Here is a 15,166-nt window from a genome sequence, read left to right on the forward strand (position 1 = left end):
TGTGTTACCTGTCCATGTAGTAAAAAATGGCCCTGAGTGTTGGCGAATTGCAACGGTTGCTGGGGAATCATCATAACCTGTGAGGTAGGTTGGTACACATGAGTGGGTGCAACAGACCGGGGGGTGTTGTTGGGTGCAACCCGAGGCGCACCGCTTGGCATGTTGGGCCGGTTAGCGTAGTACGGCTGTTGAGAAAATAAGAGAGATTAAGAAAACAAGCACAAAACCAATCTTCACATTTTCTGTTACTTCTGTACTACATCACATTCATTCATATGCATGCAAACACAGGAACTATTTTTCAGCAGTTTTCAGAAGTCCTCAGAGGACTTCAGATGATGCCAACCCTGAAACAACATACAGCACTACCGAATTCTGCTACTAATGTATGGTGTTGTCTGTTTGATTACATCATTAATTGATCTTTACCATACATCTCTGCCATAGGTACATCAACTTGACAGCCACTAGTACCACTAGTAAGCTACTACTAAATATATTGTAAAAAACGTTAATTTGGTGTAAAGTTGCTTTGCAACGACATGTATCATGAAAAGCGCTATACAAATAAATTTTAATTGAATTGAATTACTCCAGTCCTGAATGTCATGTGATTTCTGAAAAGTAGTGTAGACTTTATTTTACAATATATTTGACACCAACATAATTGATGCTTACTGTTACAATTACAAACAGAAGAGCTGAATTGCGACATATACTGTTACCCATATTCATTCTTGAATGCCTAAAGCCTAGTGGGACTACACTTTTTTCATACCATGCTACCAGTTCACACCAAGAATTATCAATTTTCCTTTGTGATCCTTCTCAACAGGAAAATAAAAATAACCCCATTTTCTTCATTTCTAGACTTTTCAGTTTTTAAATGTTTAAGTACACATTTGACATGCATATATAACAAGAACTCTGGACTTTCTGATTACATTGGCTGTGGACAGAGGGAGATGAGAGGGCCAGTTACCTGCAGTGACCTGAATCCACCCTTCAGCCACACAAAATAGCAGAAGAAATAGAGTGGAGAGAAGGCATGAGAGAGAAACAGACAACAAGAAGCAGCAGTAAACGTTAGCCGTCAGCAGTGAAAGCAAGCATGCACAGTTAAGAACAGCCTGAGAAATACAGTACAAGTACAACACAGGTCAGTGGCACGAAGAGACCAAGTTGGTAATGGTGAAAGGATGACACTCAAAAATGGCTCTTTTAAAACACATGCAGTCTTTGACAATGGGTGTTAGGAACTAACCAAAAAAAAAAAAAAAAAAAAAAAAAATTTAATTTCCAGTTTAAAACTTTTCTGGATTCAGGTTTATTTTTTATTACAGGTTTAACAAAAAATGTAATTTATGAAATAAGTTTATTTCTCTCTCAAATTCAGTTTTATTTTCACAAAATTCACATCACACATAATCAGATTTGAATGATTTCATTACATTTCAATAATCAAAGGCATGTCTAATTTATTGACTTCATAAAAGTAAAACTAATTTATTGTAATTTTAATGATTTATTTTTTTTTATTTTTCCCCTCAGAAACACTGCGTTTTGCATTTTCTGGTAAATAAATTCTGGTAAATGTTTCCTTCTGGTAAATACTCAAAACAATGTTTTAATAATAACCTAATTATTAGTATCATCATCATTACATTAAGTAATGTTTTTCTGTCAGTTTCTTCAAGTTAAACCAAACTTGCTGTGAAGACATTTAAGTTTCTGTTTGCATACATGACTGTTTTTTTTAGCAAAAGAAATGGTAAAATGCTCATCAAGTCACTCTCAGGGCAGTTCTAAAGATTGTGTTCATGTATTCATATATTGAGGTGGCAGAGGCTGAAAACAGCGTCACATGCGATTCATTGTGTGGTAAATGAAAACACACATCTACGCCATTAATTTAAACATACACAAAAAAAATGCTGAATTCATATTTAAATAGTACTTTTTGCAGCTTAATATTCACAGACAATAGTCCACATTGCATTTTGACTTAAGTCTACGGATCTACTTTTGATTTATTCATCCAAAATGTGACATTTGACAATCCACATTATACAGTCCATTCCATTTTTATAACTGGATTCTGTGATTCCATCTGCGCCTTATGCGTTGCAGAAATATTATGGCCCTATACTCAGAATTTTTTTTATTATATTCCAAAAGATTTTTTTTATGAACCCTAAACACAGCAATCCAACTTTTATATTTGTTTACATGCATTGCCCAGTCACCAAGTTGTAAACTTAAAAAGCATCGCAAAATAACCTCACCGGAGCTACAGCAAGTGTTATTGTTTCTGCCTTGATTACATCTAAAAAAAGAAAGCTTAGGAAGAGTCATAATATCAGAAGTAAATATTGAGTCTCATCTATTAAGTCCGACCAGTTTGTAAGACTTAAATAAATATACATTCTTTTTTTTTTTTTTTTTTTTTTTTTTTTTTTTTTTTTCCACATTGATCTGATTTTTCGTCACAATACAGTTTTTAATTCAACCGAAATTTCCAACTTGAGGTTTTTTATAACAAGGCTTTTCGGTCCGATTCACCCATTAATCCAATTACTAAGTTATTATTTGGTTAACTGGTTGAAATAATATACATTTAAAAAAAATAAAATAAAAATGTAAACATTAATCGAATTGTAAAATGATTAGTTTAACATAAGGATTCCCAACCACACTAACAATGGTAATGAATACACAGAAAGGCCAGCAAGAGCAGCACCTAAATGCAAGAAACCTGCAGTTCATTATAGACTATTTTTGTGAGGGGAGGGGGGTGCAGACAAAAGATTTCAGAAATCAAGCAGGCTCCAGTTTATGAAAATTGGTAGTACCTGTTGGTGTAAAGCACGAGGGCCTGGCGCAAACTGGGAGAAAAGTAAAGAGTAACAGGTCAAAGTTGAGATGCAAAAAGGAGGCGGACTCTGCCACACGTGCAGTTTTTCCTCAAACACAAGCAGGAATTAGGACTAGCTAAGCCACAATACACACTGAACGCTGTGTCAGTTGTGGAGAATTTCAATGCTTGAAGGTGGTGTACCTGTCTGGGTTGGGGTGCAGTGTTCATTTGTGGAGTTTGCCCTGGAAACACAACTGAGGGAGGCTGACCTGGGGGATAGGCAGCCTGTAGAACAAGAGGAAACACTGAACATGTTAAAGGAGACTTATTTAATCCTGACCACAACTGTAAACTTCTCAGATTTCGCTTTCACCTGTGTCAGTCCTGGTGATTGGGCGGGGTGGGGAACGGCAGGGGGTCCTGTTATAGGCTGAGGTGGTTTATTCATTTCCTGTGGTTCTGCATGAGGGGGCCTCACACTTGCCTACCAAACTAGTGAATTAGCAAAACATGATTTTATTAATATTAATGTCATTACGCCACGTAAGTGAAACATACAATGTATATTTTTAATTAAGTCTGGGCAATAAATCTATAAAGATAATTATCACCCAATATAAATTTCCTTGATAAACGATAACCAGAGTTCGATATAACGTTTATGTTGCAAAGGTGGAACGAAAGAGCACGCCACTCGGTATTGTGTCAGAAATGTGGGTATTCATGTTGAATTTTATTATATTAATGTAGACATGTATTAAATGTATTGGAGAAGTAAGGAAATAAAATTACATAAATAAAATACCTAGAAACCATATTACATTTTTACCATGGTATTGGGGTGCTATATTTGTGGTTTTAACAGTGGTCATCATGATCTAAATGCATGCTACTATGGAAGACCAATGGTTAATTAAAAAAAAAAAAAAAAAAAAAAAAAAAAAAAGTCAGAATAATTAAATTTAAAAATATAAAAAATGATTCTGATAATGAACATAAATCGACATCTGCATCCTGACTCAAGCTACTATCTTAGGTGTATTTCTAAGAGACAAAAAAAAATTATATTATTATTATTATTATTATTATTATTATTACTGGTATTAATATTATCAGGCACCACATACATGCTGCTTGATTTGAAACAATACTTCTCATTAGAACATGCAGATACTAAAATTATATTTTTCCATTAAGATGTTGATTTTAAGGAAAAATGACTTGAAAAGTGTAAAGAATTCAAAAAACATGAAGTATTTGTCATGTTCTGATCATACCGAATAGTTTAAAACCATCTGTTTTTTACAACCTTCACATTGGAGCAAAAAACAGCCTTTAAACTTGAAAGAAAGAAAGATTTGAAATTACTATGAAAATTTGTGTTGGCCATATCGCCCAGACCTACTTTTAATAATGATTTGGAAAAATCATACCTCTAAATTAGTATTATGAATTTCAGGGGTATCAACAAGCCCTCAGGAAGAGTCCTTGTGTAGTGTGTTAGCAACTCAACCTGGAGAGAAATAAGAGGCAATTAGTTTGCTATTTTATTAAAAAAAAAAAAAAAAAAAAAAAATTTGATATATATATATATATATATATATATATATATATATATATATAAGCAACAGGTTAGGAATGCTCTCGTCACATCCAAATTCTGATCTCCTAGTCAAGTCAAGCTGTAATGTAGTTACAATAGGACTATGAACCATCCTGTGAATAAGTACATTGTATGCAAACGCAAGTCAAAAACTTGATGTCAGACTAAAATAACTCATTCTTTTAAAATGTCATGCAAACACTATAGTCACAATGAAACTACACTGGTCTGGTTTTCGTAAAGTGGGACTAACAAACCAAGACAATGTAATCATAGTTTAGTTTCGACAGACTCAAATGAAAGTCAAGCTACAAATGGCCTCATTGTGATGTACAATGTGTAATTCTTCAAATATTTGTGTCACATAAACTACCATTCAAATGTTTAGGGTTAGTACGATTTTTATATATATATATATATATATATATATATCTATATCTATATCTATATCTATATCTATATCTATCTATCTATCTATCTATCTATCTGTGACGGCAAAGCTCAATCACTGAATCTTTAGTGTCACTTGAACCTTCAGAAATCATTCTAACATGATTTGGCTGAAGAAACATTTCTTATAAATCCTAAAAACAGTTTCATAATATTTTTGTGGAAAACATGACACATTTTTTCCAACATTCATAGATGAAATATTCTAAAGAACAGCGTTTATTTAGATCTTTCATAATATTTAATGCATCCGTGCAAATATTAACTTCCTAAAAAAAAACAAAAACAAATCCAACCCCAAACAGCAGTGAAGTAACAGTTACCAACTACGCAAAAAACATTCCACAACTAGCATTATTCATCTTAAAACAATTCAAAAAACAAGAGTTAAAGTTTCAGCTGCGTCAACAAGGGACCAAGTTCAGTCAGTGACAAACAACTAAATCTCAAACATGGCTGCAGCAAAGACAGGAACTACGAGACGCACAAATTACACTGCAGCAACGTACACTGTGTACCTGATTACAATCCTAGAAAGGCCTGAATGAACACACAGTGCGGGCAAGTAAAGAACGGGTGGGGGTCTACTAGTGTCAATTGAGATAAGACCACACCCTTAAGATCTCAAACACACAGAGCCAGACTGTGCATTTAACACAATCTCTCAGCTCAGCTGAGAAAGGATGGGGACCCCACAGTAGAGCAGCTGGAGAGCTCAGACCAGGGGTTATAGAGATGTAGGCTCTTCATTCTGGGAGTGTCTGTCTGCCCCCCGTGACCCTCACACAATAGGGCAGGACTTACCATCCAGCTCTGTGTTTTTGATCCCGACAGATGGCAACCAATAAACACCCTCAGACCCTCTCAAAAAGATCTGACTTTCTGGGAGAGGGCAGACGGGGGAGGATGAGCGAAGCTGGGAAACTGAAGCACGTGGGGAATGTGCTTCCTTCAGAGGGAACACAAGAGCCTCTGACAGACCACCAAAGCAAAACTGCATTTATGAATTTCTTACTCAAAAAGAAAAAAGCAGGACAACAGGTCAGAAAGGCAATGGCGTCATGGGCGTAACCAAAGTAGGACGGAGACAACCTAGAGATGAACGAGCTAAACATGGGATGTTTATGGCACGAGGGGGAGGGTAGGCCACGCACATGTTCAATATAGCCGATGCCCAGCCATCCGTGACATCCAGATGAAGTGTTTGTGGGGTGGTGGGGGGAGGGAATGCCAGGCTCGAGTTGTAGAGTTATGATCAATGCATTTCGGAGAACTGGCAAGATACTCATTACAAACTGACAAGTCACTGGCTTGTAAAGTCCATCCCTAACATTGAGGGCACTTAGCACCAAAGTATACTTTTTGTACAGGTACATGCACGGCTGAATGTACAGCCATTCAAAGTGCACTCCACTTGATGGTGTGCTCGAACACAGGTGCTCAACATATGCATGAACATTTCATTCTTGTCCAGTGTCTGCACTATTTCTCTCCAAAAGTAATGTGCAGTAAAAATGACTTTGTACTCATTTAAACTAGATTTGCAGGAATCTATCACCCCCTCACATACGTGTTCATCAACATGAGTGCCTATAGTTGTTTCCAGTAGTTTGTCACTGCCCTGCCTCCTCTATTTCTTTTTCTGACTGTGACCCAGGGAAGAGTTGCCACCTGATTAGCACAAAAATAAAAAAAATAAAATTTAATGCACATGTGTGAACTGCACAAACAGTATGCGTTGTTTCAAAAAATAAATAAATATTAATCGGGCTGAAAGTGTCAAGTACGAATCTGCTTGTGCTGGTGATAAAGTGTAAATCATACGCACTGTACAAAAAAAAAAAAAAAAAAAAAAAAAAAAAAAAAGTATGCTTGGGCTTTAATCATCTAAGAGGAAAGCTTTCGCTACAATAAAAGCATTACATTTATAAGATATAAGAATGTAAAAAAAAAATAAAAATGTTTATTTAGAGCTGCAAAACGATTAGTTGTGATTAATCGATTCAAAATAAGTTTGTTTACATACTATGTGGGTATAGTGTATATTTATACAAACACACATATATCTTAAGGAAAATGTTAGATTTATAGGTAAAATATTTATATTTATAATTTTTTTTTCCACCACGGTACACGCATTTCAAAACGAATAATCGCGACTAATCATTTTGCAGCTTTGGTTATATTACTTTTTCATCACACCCCACAGTTGTTGTAATTGTATCTTCCCAATAAAATTCTTCTAAAATGTTACAAACAATATATTTCTGCCTCATCATTTGACCAAAATACACATTAGATCACAGTCAGAAGTTATTACAAACACTAAATGGTGACTTGATGATTTAAGTAAAAGTGTCATTTTAATCTCATTAAATGTCATGTGTAGCTTGAAGCTAATTGTAGCTATACCTCTGTTACCTATATACGATTATATATCATGAAGTATTTTATCAAAACAAATCATACAAGTTTGTACGGAAATGTTTTGTTTTCCAAAAAAAATTAATTATAGTAATAAAATTTATATAGGGATTAGACGGATGCAGGTGGGCAAGCCATGTATTGCCAGAGTGCACGTCAGTGTTCAGATCCTCTTTTCTCCTGACAAATCAATGTAATGGCAATATTTTTTAAACACTCAGTGTAAGCTTTTCCATATTCCAAGCTTGCTCTGGTGACTTCCTGTGCCTGTGCGAGTTGTAAAAATTATGAAAATAAATCTAGAAATTATTAGATTGTTAGATTTTAAATCAGTAGGAGTTGAGGCATCAAACATAACCAAAAAAACGTTTTTAGGGATAGTAACTTTAACAAGTGAATGGTAACTGAAACTGTCGATTTGCATTACATTCCGCAGAAGTGGGGGAATGCACAATGAAGATTTTCATTTTGGGGTTTAACTACACCTTTAAGTAACTAAACCCACTATGGTGGTTCATATGACACAGCCACGAGGAAATAAATTAACCAAACAGGCTGACTCAATTATGAAATCCTCAACATACTGAAACTCCAACATCCAAACAAAATTAAACTCTTTTAAAATAAGTTCACATACTCATTGCAGAACAGACAGGTAGAGCTGGAAAAGAAGAAAAAAAAAAAAAAAAAAAAAAAGAGAGAAAAACCACTAGGGTAACATTTTCCAAATGTTGAGTTTTCTGCACGCTGGGCTCCCAGAAGTGTGGGGAAAGCAGCTAGCTGCTCCTACAGACGTGTCACACCGCAGCCATGATGCACTGCCGGTGTGGCTAACAGCGTTAGCCTCCATATGGCACTGACACGTTCTCATCCACTCTACTTTCTATACCATAACAACAAGGTTTTATTCCCAAAGCACGATTTAACGATCTCAACATGCCATCTGACAAAATCCCAGCTCGACAACCATCTGAGAAAACTATAAAATCAAGCCGGGCCCTCAGTAAATGTGAAGGGAAGTGTCGATTTCAACCGCACTAGCTTATTTGCTACCCCCCTCTAAATCAATGACATGGTGAAAGCCGACGGTCAGCGAGATCGACGCTCCTGTTCGTTTACAGTATCATATGTAACACATCGGTAAAGTTGAGTTTGTTGAGGAAAAAACTCAGTCAAACTTATTCTAACCGCGTCCGCGTGCCGACATTCCTTCTATACGTCACATGAGACATTTAACGGTCACAAATGCTCCTAAAACACCAGAGAACAAGCCATCCACAGTCGATAGGCCATGTAAACCTTAATGGGACAGGATAAAACTGTCGAGTTTGTATGTTCCCCAAATTTCAGAAGACTGACTCCCAAAAATATCAGCAACACGAGTATGTGAACCTGAAAAAATCTAAGCGCTGGGAAATAAAGCCTTAGAAACACATAACCGGGTTATCAGGGAGGGAAATTGGGAATATAATCAGTGACAAGTAAATAGAAAAGCGTTTCACGAAGAAAATGTTTGTTAGGTGAGCACACATCAACGTTAAACCCGTCGTGAGAATCAATCTAGGCCCGCTTGGCCGCTACGATTATCGGTTTAAACGCGGCTATCGAAGTTAGCATAGGCAGTAGGATTACTCACCCGGCACCGCAGACAAATGGGAAAACTTGAGGGCAAGACTTCGTCAACGTGTTTCTTGAAAGTTAGTTTTTTCTTATTTTTCGTTACTATCACAGGGGTTCTTCGTTTCCACGGGGATATTTGTGTTAATCAAGTGAGAACTGTTGGCTAGCTGCTGACACTTTAGGTTTAAATCCCATGTAGCGTGCAAAGGCAAGAAAAAGTGACAGTATGGGGAAAAAAATAATAAATACAGTTTTCAGATGTTACTACTGACAAAGTTGATGCCCCCAGGACAAGCCTCTTGACTGGAGGTCCATGTTTAAGGCGCGGATGGTGACGGATTGCCGGTAAGTTGATCACACTTCTCTTAATAAACGCGATTAGAACAGAGCCATGGTGCTTCAGCGTTTCTCCCCTTGAGCCCGCAGAACCGGACGGAGTGCTCAGTGAGTCGCGTGGGTACTTCCGGGTTAATCAACCTGCGCGCTGCTGCGGGGTCATTTGCCAAGGGTAGAAATAAGGAGCAATAATAAAAGTCTCCTCCATTTACACAGACTTCAGATTATGAACGTTGATTTATAAACTCGCATACAGAAAAATCAATATACACGTATTTATAAAATAAGATCACGGAATGTTGTAAAGAAATAATAAACATAAAACGAACCGTGAGCATAAATCAATACGGCACTATTTATTTATTTATTTATTTGAGGAAAAACTACATACGAAGTATTATTAAAGTAAAATATAAAAATAATATGAAATACAGCATAAAATGTTATTAAGCGAAAAAAATATTATTTTTATTACAGGGGTACAGGATATATATGTTTTTTGGTTTTTTTTAGTGACTATAGACTTTTCTGCACATCAAGCCTGCATTTATTTGATCCAAAGTACAGCAAAAACAGTAAAAGTGTGAAATATTTGTACAATTTAAAATAACTATTTTCTATTAAAGCAATAAGCCCCACAAAGCCACGGAATTTACTGTAAACCACGTCTTAATAGGGCTTTTATAAAATGGTTATTCCATGTAAGTAGTATGTTTTCACAAAATAAAACAGAACAAATAAAGTGTAATGATATAAATAAAAACAGTATTCTTCCACCAAACAATGTAGTTCCTCAGAAACTGTTAAGGATGCAACAAAGTGGTTGCCAAGCAACACACAGAAGTAAACAAAGGTGTATGTTTGTAGAGTAATTTATAACAGCTTAAACGCGGCTCAACCAATCAGAATCAAGGACCAGAACTATCTGTTTTATAATTGAGTGTCTGTGTCCGAAACTAGGATGGCAGGAAGGCATCAAGGCACATCCGTTTCCAAAATCTGCTTAACTTCCTGTCTCCGGAGGTACCTTCTTCTGATCGAATTTTGAAGGCAGCATAAATGTATCCTTCGCTGCCTTCGATTTCCCACAATCCTGTGCGTGTGTGTCATATAGGCTGTATAAATAAAGATATTCCGGTGAAATTAAACTTGTTACTTTATATAATTGATGAGATCTTGACCATGATAAACTTCATGAATAGTAATAGTGTAAAAAGCATAATAAATAATATTGTTTGTAATAATAGTATTTTAAAAATTTAAAAGGGTTCAAATGAGTAGTAAATAAGAATAATAGTTACAATATACTGTCAATAATAACAAAACAGCCATTAATAACAATGGCACGTTCTGCAGTAATACTTGCAACAGTGCTTTTTTTATTTAAGCCAAAAATTCCACTCTCAGCCGTCTTTTCTGACGCACAGACCTTCAGTGACAAAGACATTGAGGACTTTACGTATTATTGAAGCATTTAGACCTGTTTAAGATCGTTTATCTACAAAATGTACAACTTAACCATTAGGTAACCTAGCAGCGACTTCACGTTACGCTGCATCTGAAGTCCAAGCTGTTTCCAGAGTTGCCTTCACAGCCTTCGAAATCATTGCAAGTCAGCTGTCTAGGCTTTCTGTATATTTTAAAATGCAATTTATAAAACAGATAATTCCGGTCCTTGATTGTGATTGGTTGAACTGTGTTCTAAGCTGTGTTCGTGCCTAACAACTTCCCTTAGCTGTTGTAAATTCACTGTAAACCACTGCTTATGGCTTATTGCTTTATTATTGCTGAATTTTTAGCATCATTACTCATTACTCACATGATCCTTCAGAAATCATTCTAATATGCTGATTTGCTGTTCAAAAATGTATTATTGTAATTATTATTATTATTAATTATTGAAACAGCTGAGTAGAATTTTTTCAGGTTTGTTTGATGAATGGAAAGTTCAGAAGAACAGCATTTATCTGATATAGAAATTTTGTCAAAATTGACAACTTTTGTAAAATTATAAATGTCTTTATCATCACTTTTGATCAATTTAAAGCATCATTGATAAATAATTAAATAAATATTAATTTATGACTCCAAGCTTGGTATGGTGTATAATGTTACACAGGGGCGATTCTAGGATTTTCATTTTAGGGGGCTCAGCCCCAGATGAGGGTATAATAATAAATAATAATAATATATATGGAAATAAAATAAAAAATGTTTGACTAATAGGTGGTTTACTAAACTTATTGCAGTAAAAATAAAAAATGACCTAGTGACACCCATGATGTTACAAAAGCTTTTTATTTTAGATAAATGCTTATTTTTGGATCTTTCTATTCATCAAAGAATCCTAAAAAAAACGTACTCAACTGTTTTAAATATTGATAATAATAATAATAAATGTTTCTTGAACAGAAAATCAGCATATTAGAAGGATTTCTGAAGGATCATGTGACACTGAAGACTGGAGTAATAATGCTGAAAATTTAGCCCTTATCACAGGAATAAATTACATTTTAAAATATATTCAAGAACGCAGTTATTTTAAATTGTAAAAATATTTCACAGTATGACTTTTTGTATTTTGGATCAAATAAATGCAGGCTTGGTGAGCAGATGAAAAAATAAATAAATCTTTTGACTGGTAGTATATATATATATATATATATATATGTATATAGGGGGAAGTCAACTGTGTTTCTGATTTATATAGTCCAGGGCCCGTATTTACAAAACATCATAAGGCTAAAAGTAGCTCATAACTTGCTGATTTAGGAGAAAATCTTAAAAATAATGGGTGTGTCAGTCCTAAGTATAGGACTCCTAAACAGTTGTATACTAAACTCCTTTTTAGTGCTAACTAAAGCTGTGAAATTGTAGTGAAGAGGACTTCTAACTTATAAGTCACTAAGACCAAATCCCAAACTATCCTAAAATGGCTGTTGCCAGCAATTTGCTTTCGAACTTAAACATTTTAGAAACATTTGACGATAATGAGCATTTAAAAAGGTAGCCTTTCACCTTAATTTGGGGTGTGGGGGGGGGGGTACTATGACTATTGTAGAACTTGTCAGGGACAATTTTCACTTGATTATATAGTAGAGACCAACAAGCACCATTACAGCTACCATTAAAACCAATTCCTATTATAACCAGAAAAAACAAAAAATTCTGTGATGTTTTTTGTTGGGTTTTTTTTCATCAAGACTAAAATGGCTGTTGCTGGCAATCTGCATCGCAAACTTTTTTTAGAAACACGCCACATTCATTTGCACACACGTTTTTCCATGCAACTTTTTTGGTTTCAGAGGTTATTCAGAGGATAATGTCTTTGTTTTCATTTGGCTAACAGTTGGGCAAGAAGCTGTTCTTGTGTTCAGTTTGGTTTTCTTTTACATTTCCATTTCTACTGTCAGCCATGGTTATTCTATCCTGTTAATTAAAAAGCTGTTTACATGCATTTTCACTAATTGTCTATGAGTAGCACACATGTAAGAGGCTAACAATTATATATGACAATATATACTTGTTTAATTAGTGACTCTTACCCTGCATTTTAAAATCTTTATTAGAATATGGCAACATTTTTATACTCTACAATATTTCTATGAACAAATCTCTGACAGAGACCCCTCCCCTATCAGCCAATCACTGTGTGCATAGTTAGTAAGCATGCTGACATCCATAGCAATGAGGTCAAGACCGCCCTTACTCTTTAGCTTAAGACTTCTCTTTATTCTTTAGTAAACGTTTGTCTCAGCAGCTTTGTGTGTAGGTTTTAAGAGAAAACTCTTAGCTAAAAACTGTTTAGGAGAACTCCAAGTGGTAAGATAAAATGTTTTGTGAATACAGGCCCATGTTTTCAAGTTTGTGCTAAATTCACTCATTCTGTGGATAACTTCAGCATAATGTCTCAAAGCTGGATCAGCCACTTCTCAATATTCAGTGTGTAATGGGAGCCAGTTTTGAGCTTGCATTTGGTTTTTGCAGATGTAAACCAGCAAGCCAAACTTTTTGCTTAGTCAGAGTTTCACTGGTATGGAGTAGCCAATGATTTTTCATAAAGAACCACAGATGTTGGTCCAGTCAAGTGTCTGGAAAGAAAAGTTTTAAAGGGGTCATCGGATGGCCATTTTCCACAAGTTGATATGATTCTTTAGGGTCTTAATGAAAAATCTATAATATACTTTGGTTAAAAATTCTCAATAGTTGTGTAAAACAACACCCTTTTTTACCTTGCCAAAATCAGCTCTGCAAAATCATCTCATTCTGGTCGAGGCTGCTTTAAATGTTAATGAGCTCTGCTCGCCCCGCCCCTCTCTTCTCTATGGAAAGACGAGCCTATTTACTTTAGTCGCATTTAGCCACGTTTAGCCGCTAAACTTGCTAACTAGCCCTTTATTAGGAAAGGCAATCGCAAAGATTCATAAAAAAACCCTTATACTCACTTCTGCTGTAAGTGAAGCTGGATCATAAATGATTTGCGCGAACATAGACGGATTTATGTAGGGAGGCGCATTCCCTTCACAAACAAACGTAATCTGATGACCACTATGTTCATTATTACATCCAGTAACACGACACCTCAATCTGAGATATTCTTGTCTAACTTACATCCCTGCTCCAGCATCAAAACAAAGAGGGCGGACTGTTACAGCTGATCTGAGGTAAAACGCTCATGTTAATCAACTATTGTGGGAGCGGCCTCTGTAGGTGTGACGCCACAATGACAGGCATCTGAGAATGGCTCGATTTGAAAAAGGGAATATTATTTTTACAGATTAATTAAAAACCACTGCATGGATTTTTATCATTATAGGGTAGATATGTACATACACTGCCAACACACATTAATGTTCAAACAACATGTAAAAGTGAACTTTGCATCCGATGACCCCTTTAAACCAAGCAATGACTGGATGAGAGAGGGGAGCAGACCCCCCCCGTGGAAATATATATCATGCAATAAAAAAATGATCCTGAATGATACCTAAACCCATCTATCGATATAAAGATCTATCTGTCTATCGATCTATCTATCTATCTATCAGAAATCTTCTCATGTCAGTGATCCATATGCATACTTTGCAAGCTTTGTATGCTTTGTGTTGTTTGCCACTATTTTCCACAATGTGCTTTTTATACTGTCAGTTTCTAATTATTCATGAATAGTCAGCATTACTGTTATGTGTGTGCCATTATTATTTTTTATGATGTGCTATCTTATGTAATGCAGTCTTCTTTGTGCAATGTGTGTGTGTGTGTGTCTGCGTGCAAGAGAAATGCAGTTTTATTCAATTATTTTATTGAATTGCACAGCTCCACCAGATAAGGGGGTACAGACATACATTCAAGTTTTTATCTCTATAGTGGTTATACTGTTGCCTGGAAAAACTCAGACTACAATTATGAAACACTCACAGACACAGTTTTGAGAAAAAAAGAGTTTTGAGAAACCTGATCACATCCATCACTGTTCCAGACAAAGCTCAAACGGTCTGAATTTGGTGTGTATTTCTGTTAGGAACTCAGTGCAGAATGACAATGCGCATGCGTTCATCAGATCTGTGAAGAAAAATTAGAATAAATCACTACATTATAAGTGGACGCAATTTTGCAAGTCAAAAGCAACGAAACATGGCTATAAAACTTCACAAATCTATTTGTTTTGATCAAGAATTTACCAGGCATTGTAGGAAATCATAGACACTGTATACCTGTTAGACCCCGGCCAATTGCATAGATACTTTTAATTATGTCAGTCTGGCTTTGAGACTGTTCAGAAGTCCTTTGAAGGCAAAGGAGGTTTCTTACATCCTCTGACTTGAACATGTCATCTGAACTGGCCTGAAACAAATAGAAGAGGATTCAAAACAAAG

General features: G+C 35.6%; 1 protein-coding gene across 8 annotated transcripts in view; it reads right to left on the minus strand.

The window, feature by feature from the left end:
* eif4g1a (eukaryotic translation initiation factor 4 gamma, 1a) overlaps positions 1-9,430 on the minus strand; it is a 31,743-nt gene extending 22,313 nt beyond the window's left edge. For 5 of the 8 annotated variants that reach the window (XM_051137939.1, XM_051137929.1, XM_051137920.1 and 2 more), the window contains exons 1-7: positions 8,971-9,430; positions 4,291-4,370; positions 3,231-3,349; positions 3,059-3,142; positions 2,853-2,885; positions 983-1,003; positions 9-185 (exon numbers count right to left, since the gene is read on the minus strand). In XM_051137939.1, coding sequence (XP_050993896.1) covers positions 9-185; positions 983-1,003; positions 2,853-2,885; positions 3,059-3,142; positions 3,231-3,305 — 390 coding nt within the window. In that variant the 5' untranslated portion in view covers positions 3,306-3,349; positions 4,291-4,370; positions 8,971-9,430. The remainder of the gene's footprint in view (positions 1-8; positions 186-982; positions 1,004-2,852; positions 2,886-3,058; positions 3,143-3,230; positions 3,350-4,290; positions 4,371-8,970) is intronic. The other 3 variants (XM_051137978.1, XM_051137969.1, XM_051137960.1) reach the window with 2 other exon arrangements.
* Between the last annotated feature and the right edge of the window lie 5,736 nt (positions 9,431-15,166).

This window comes from Labeo rohita, chromosome 2, assembly GCF_022985175.1.
Source record: "Labeo rohita strain BAU-BD-2019 chromosome 2, IGBB_LRoh.1.0, whole genome shotgun sequence".
Classification (NCBI taxonomy): domain Eukaryota; kingdom Metazoa; phylum Chordata; class Actinopteri; order Cypriniformes; family Cyprinidae; genus Labeo; species Labeo rohita.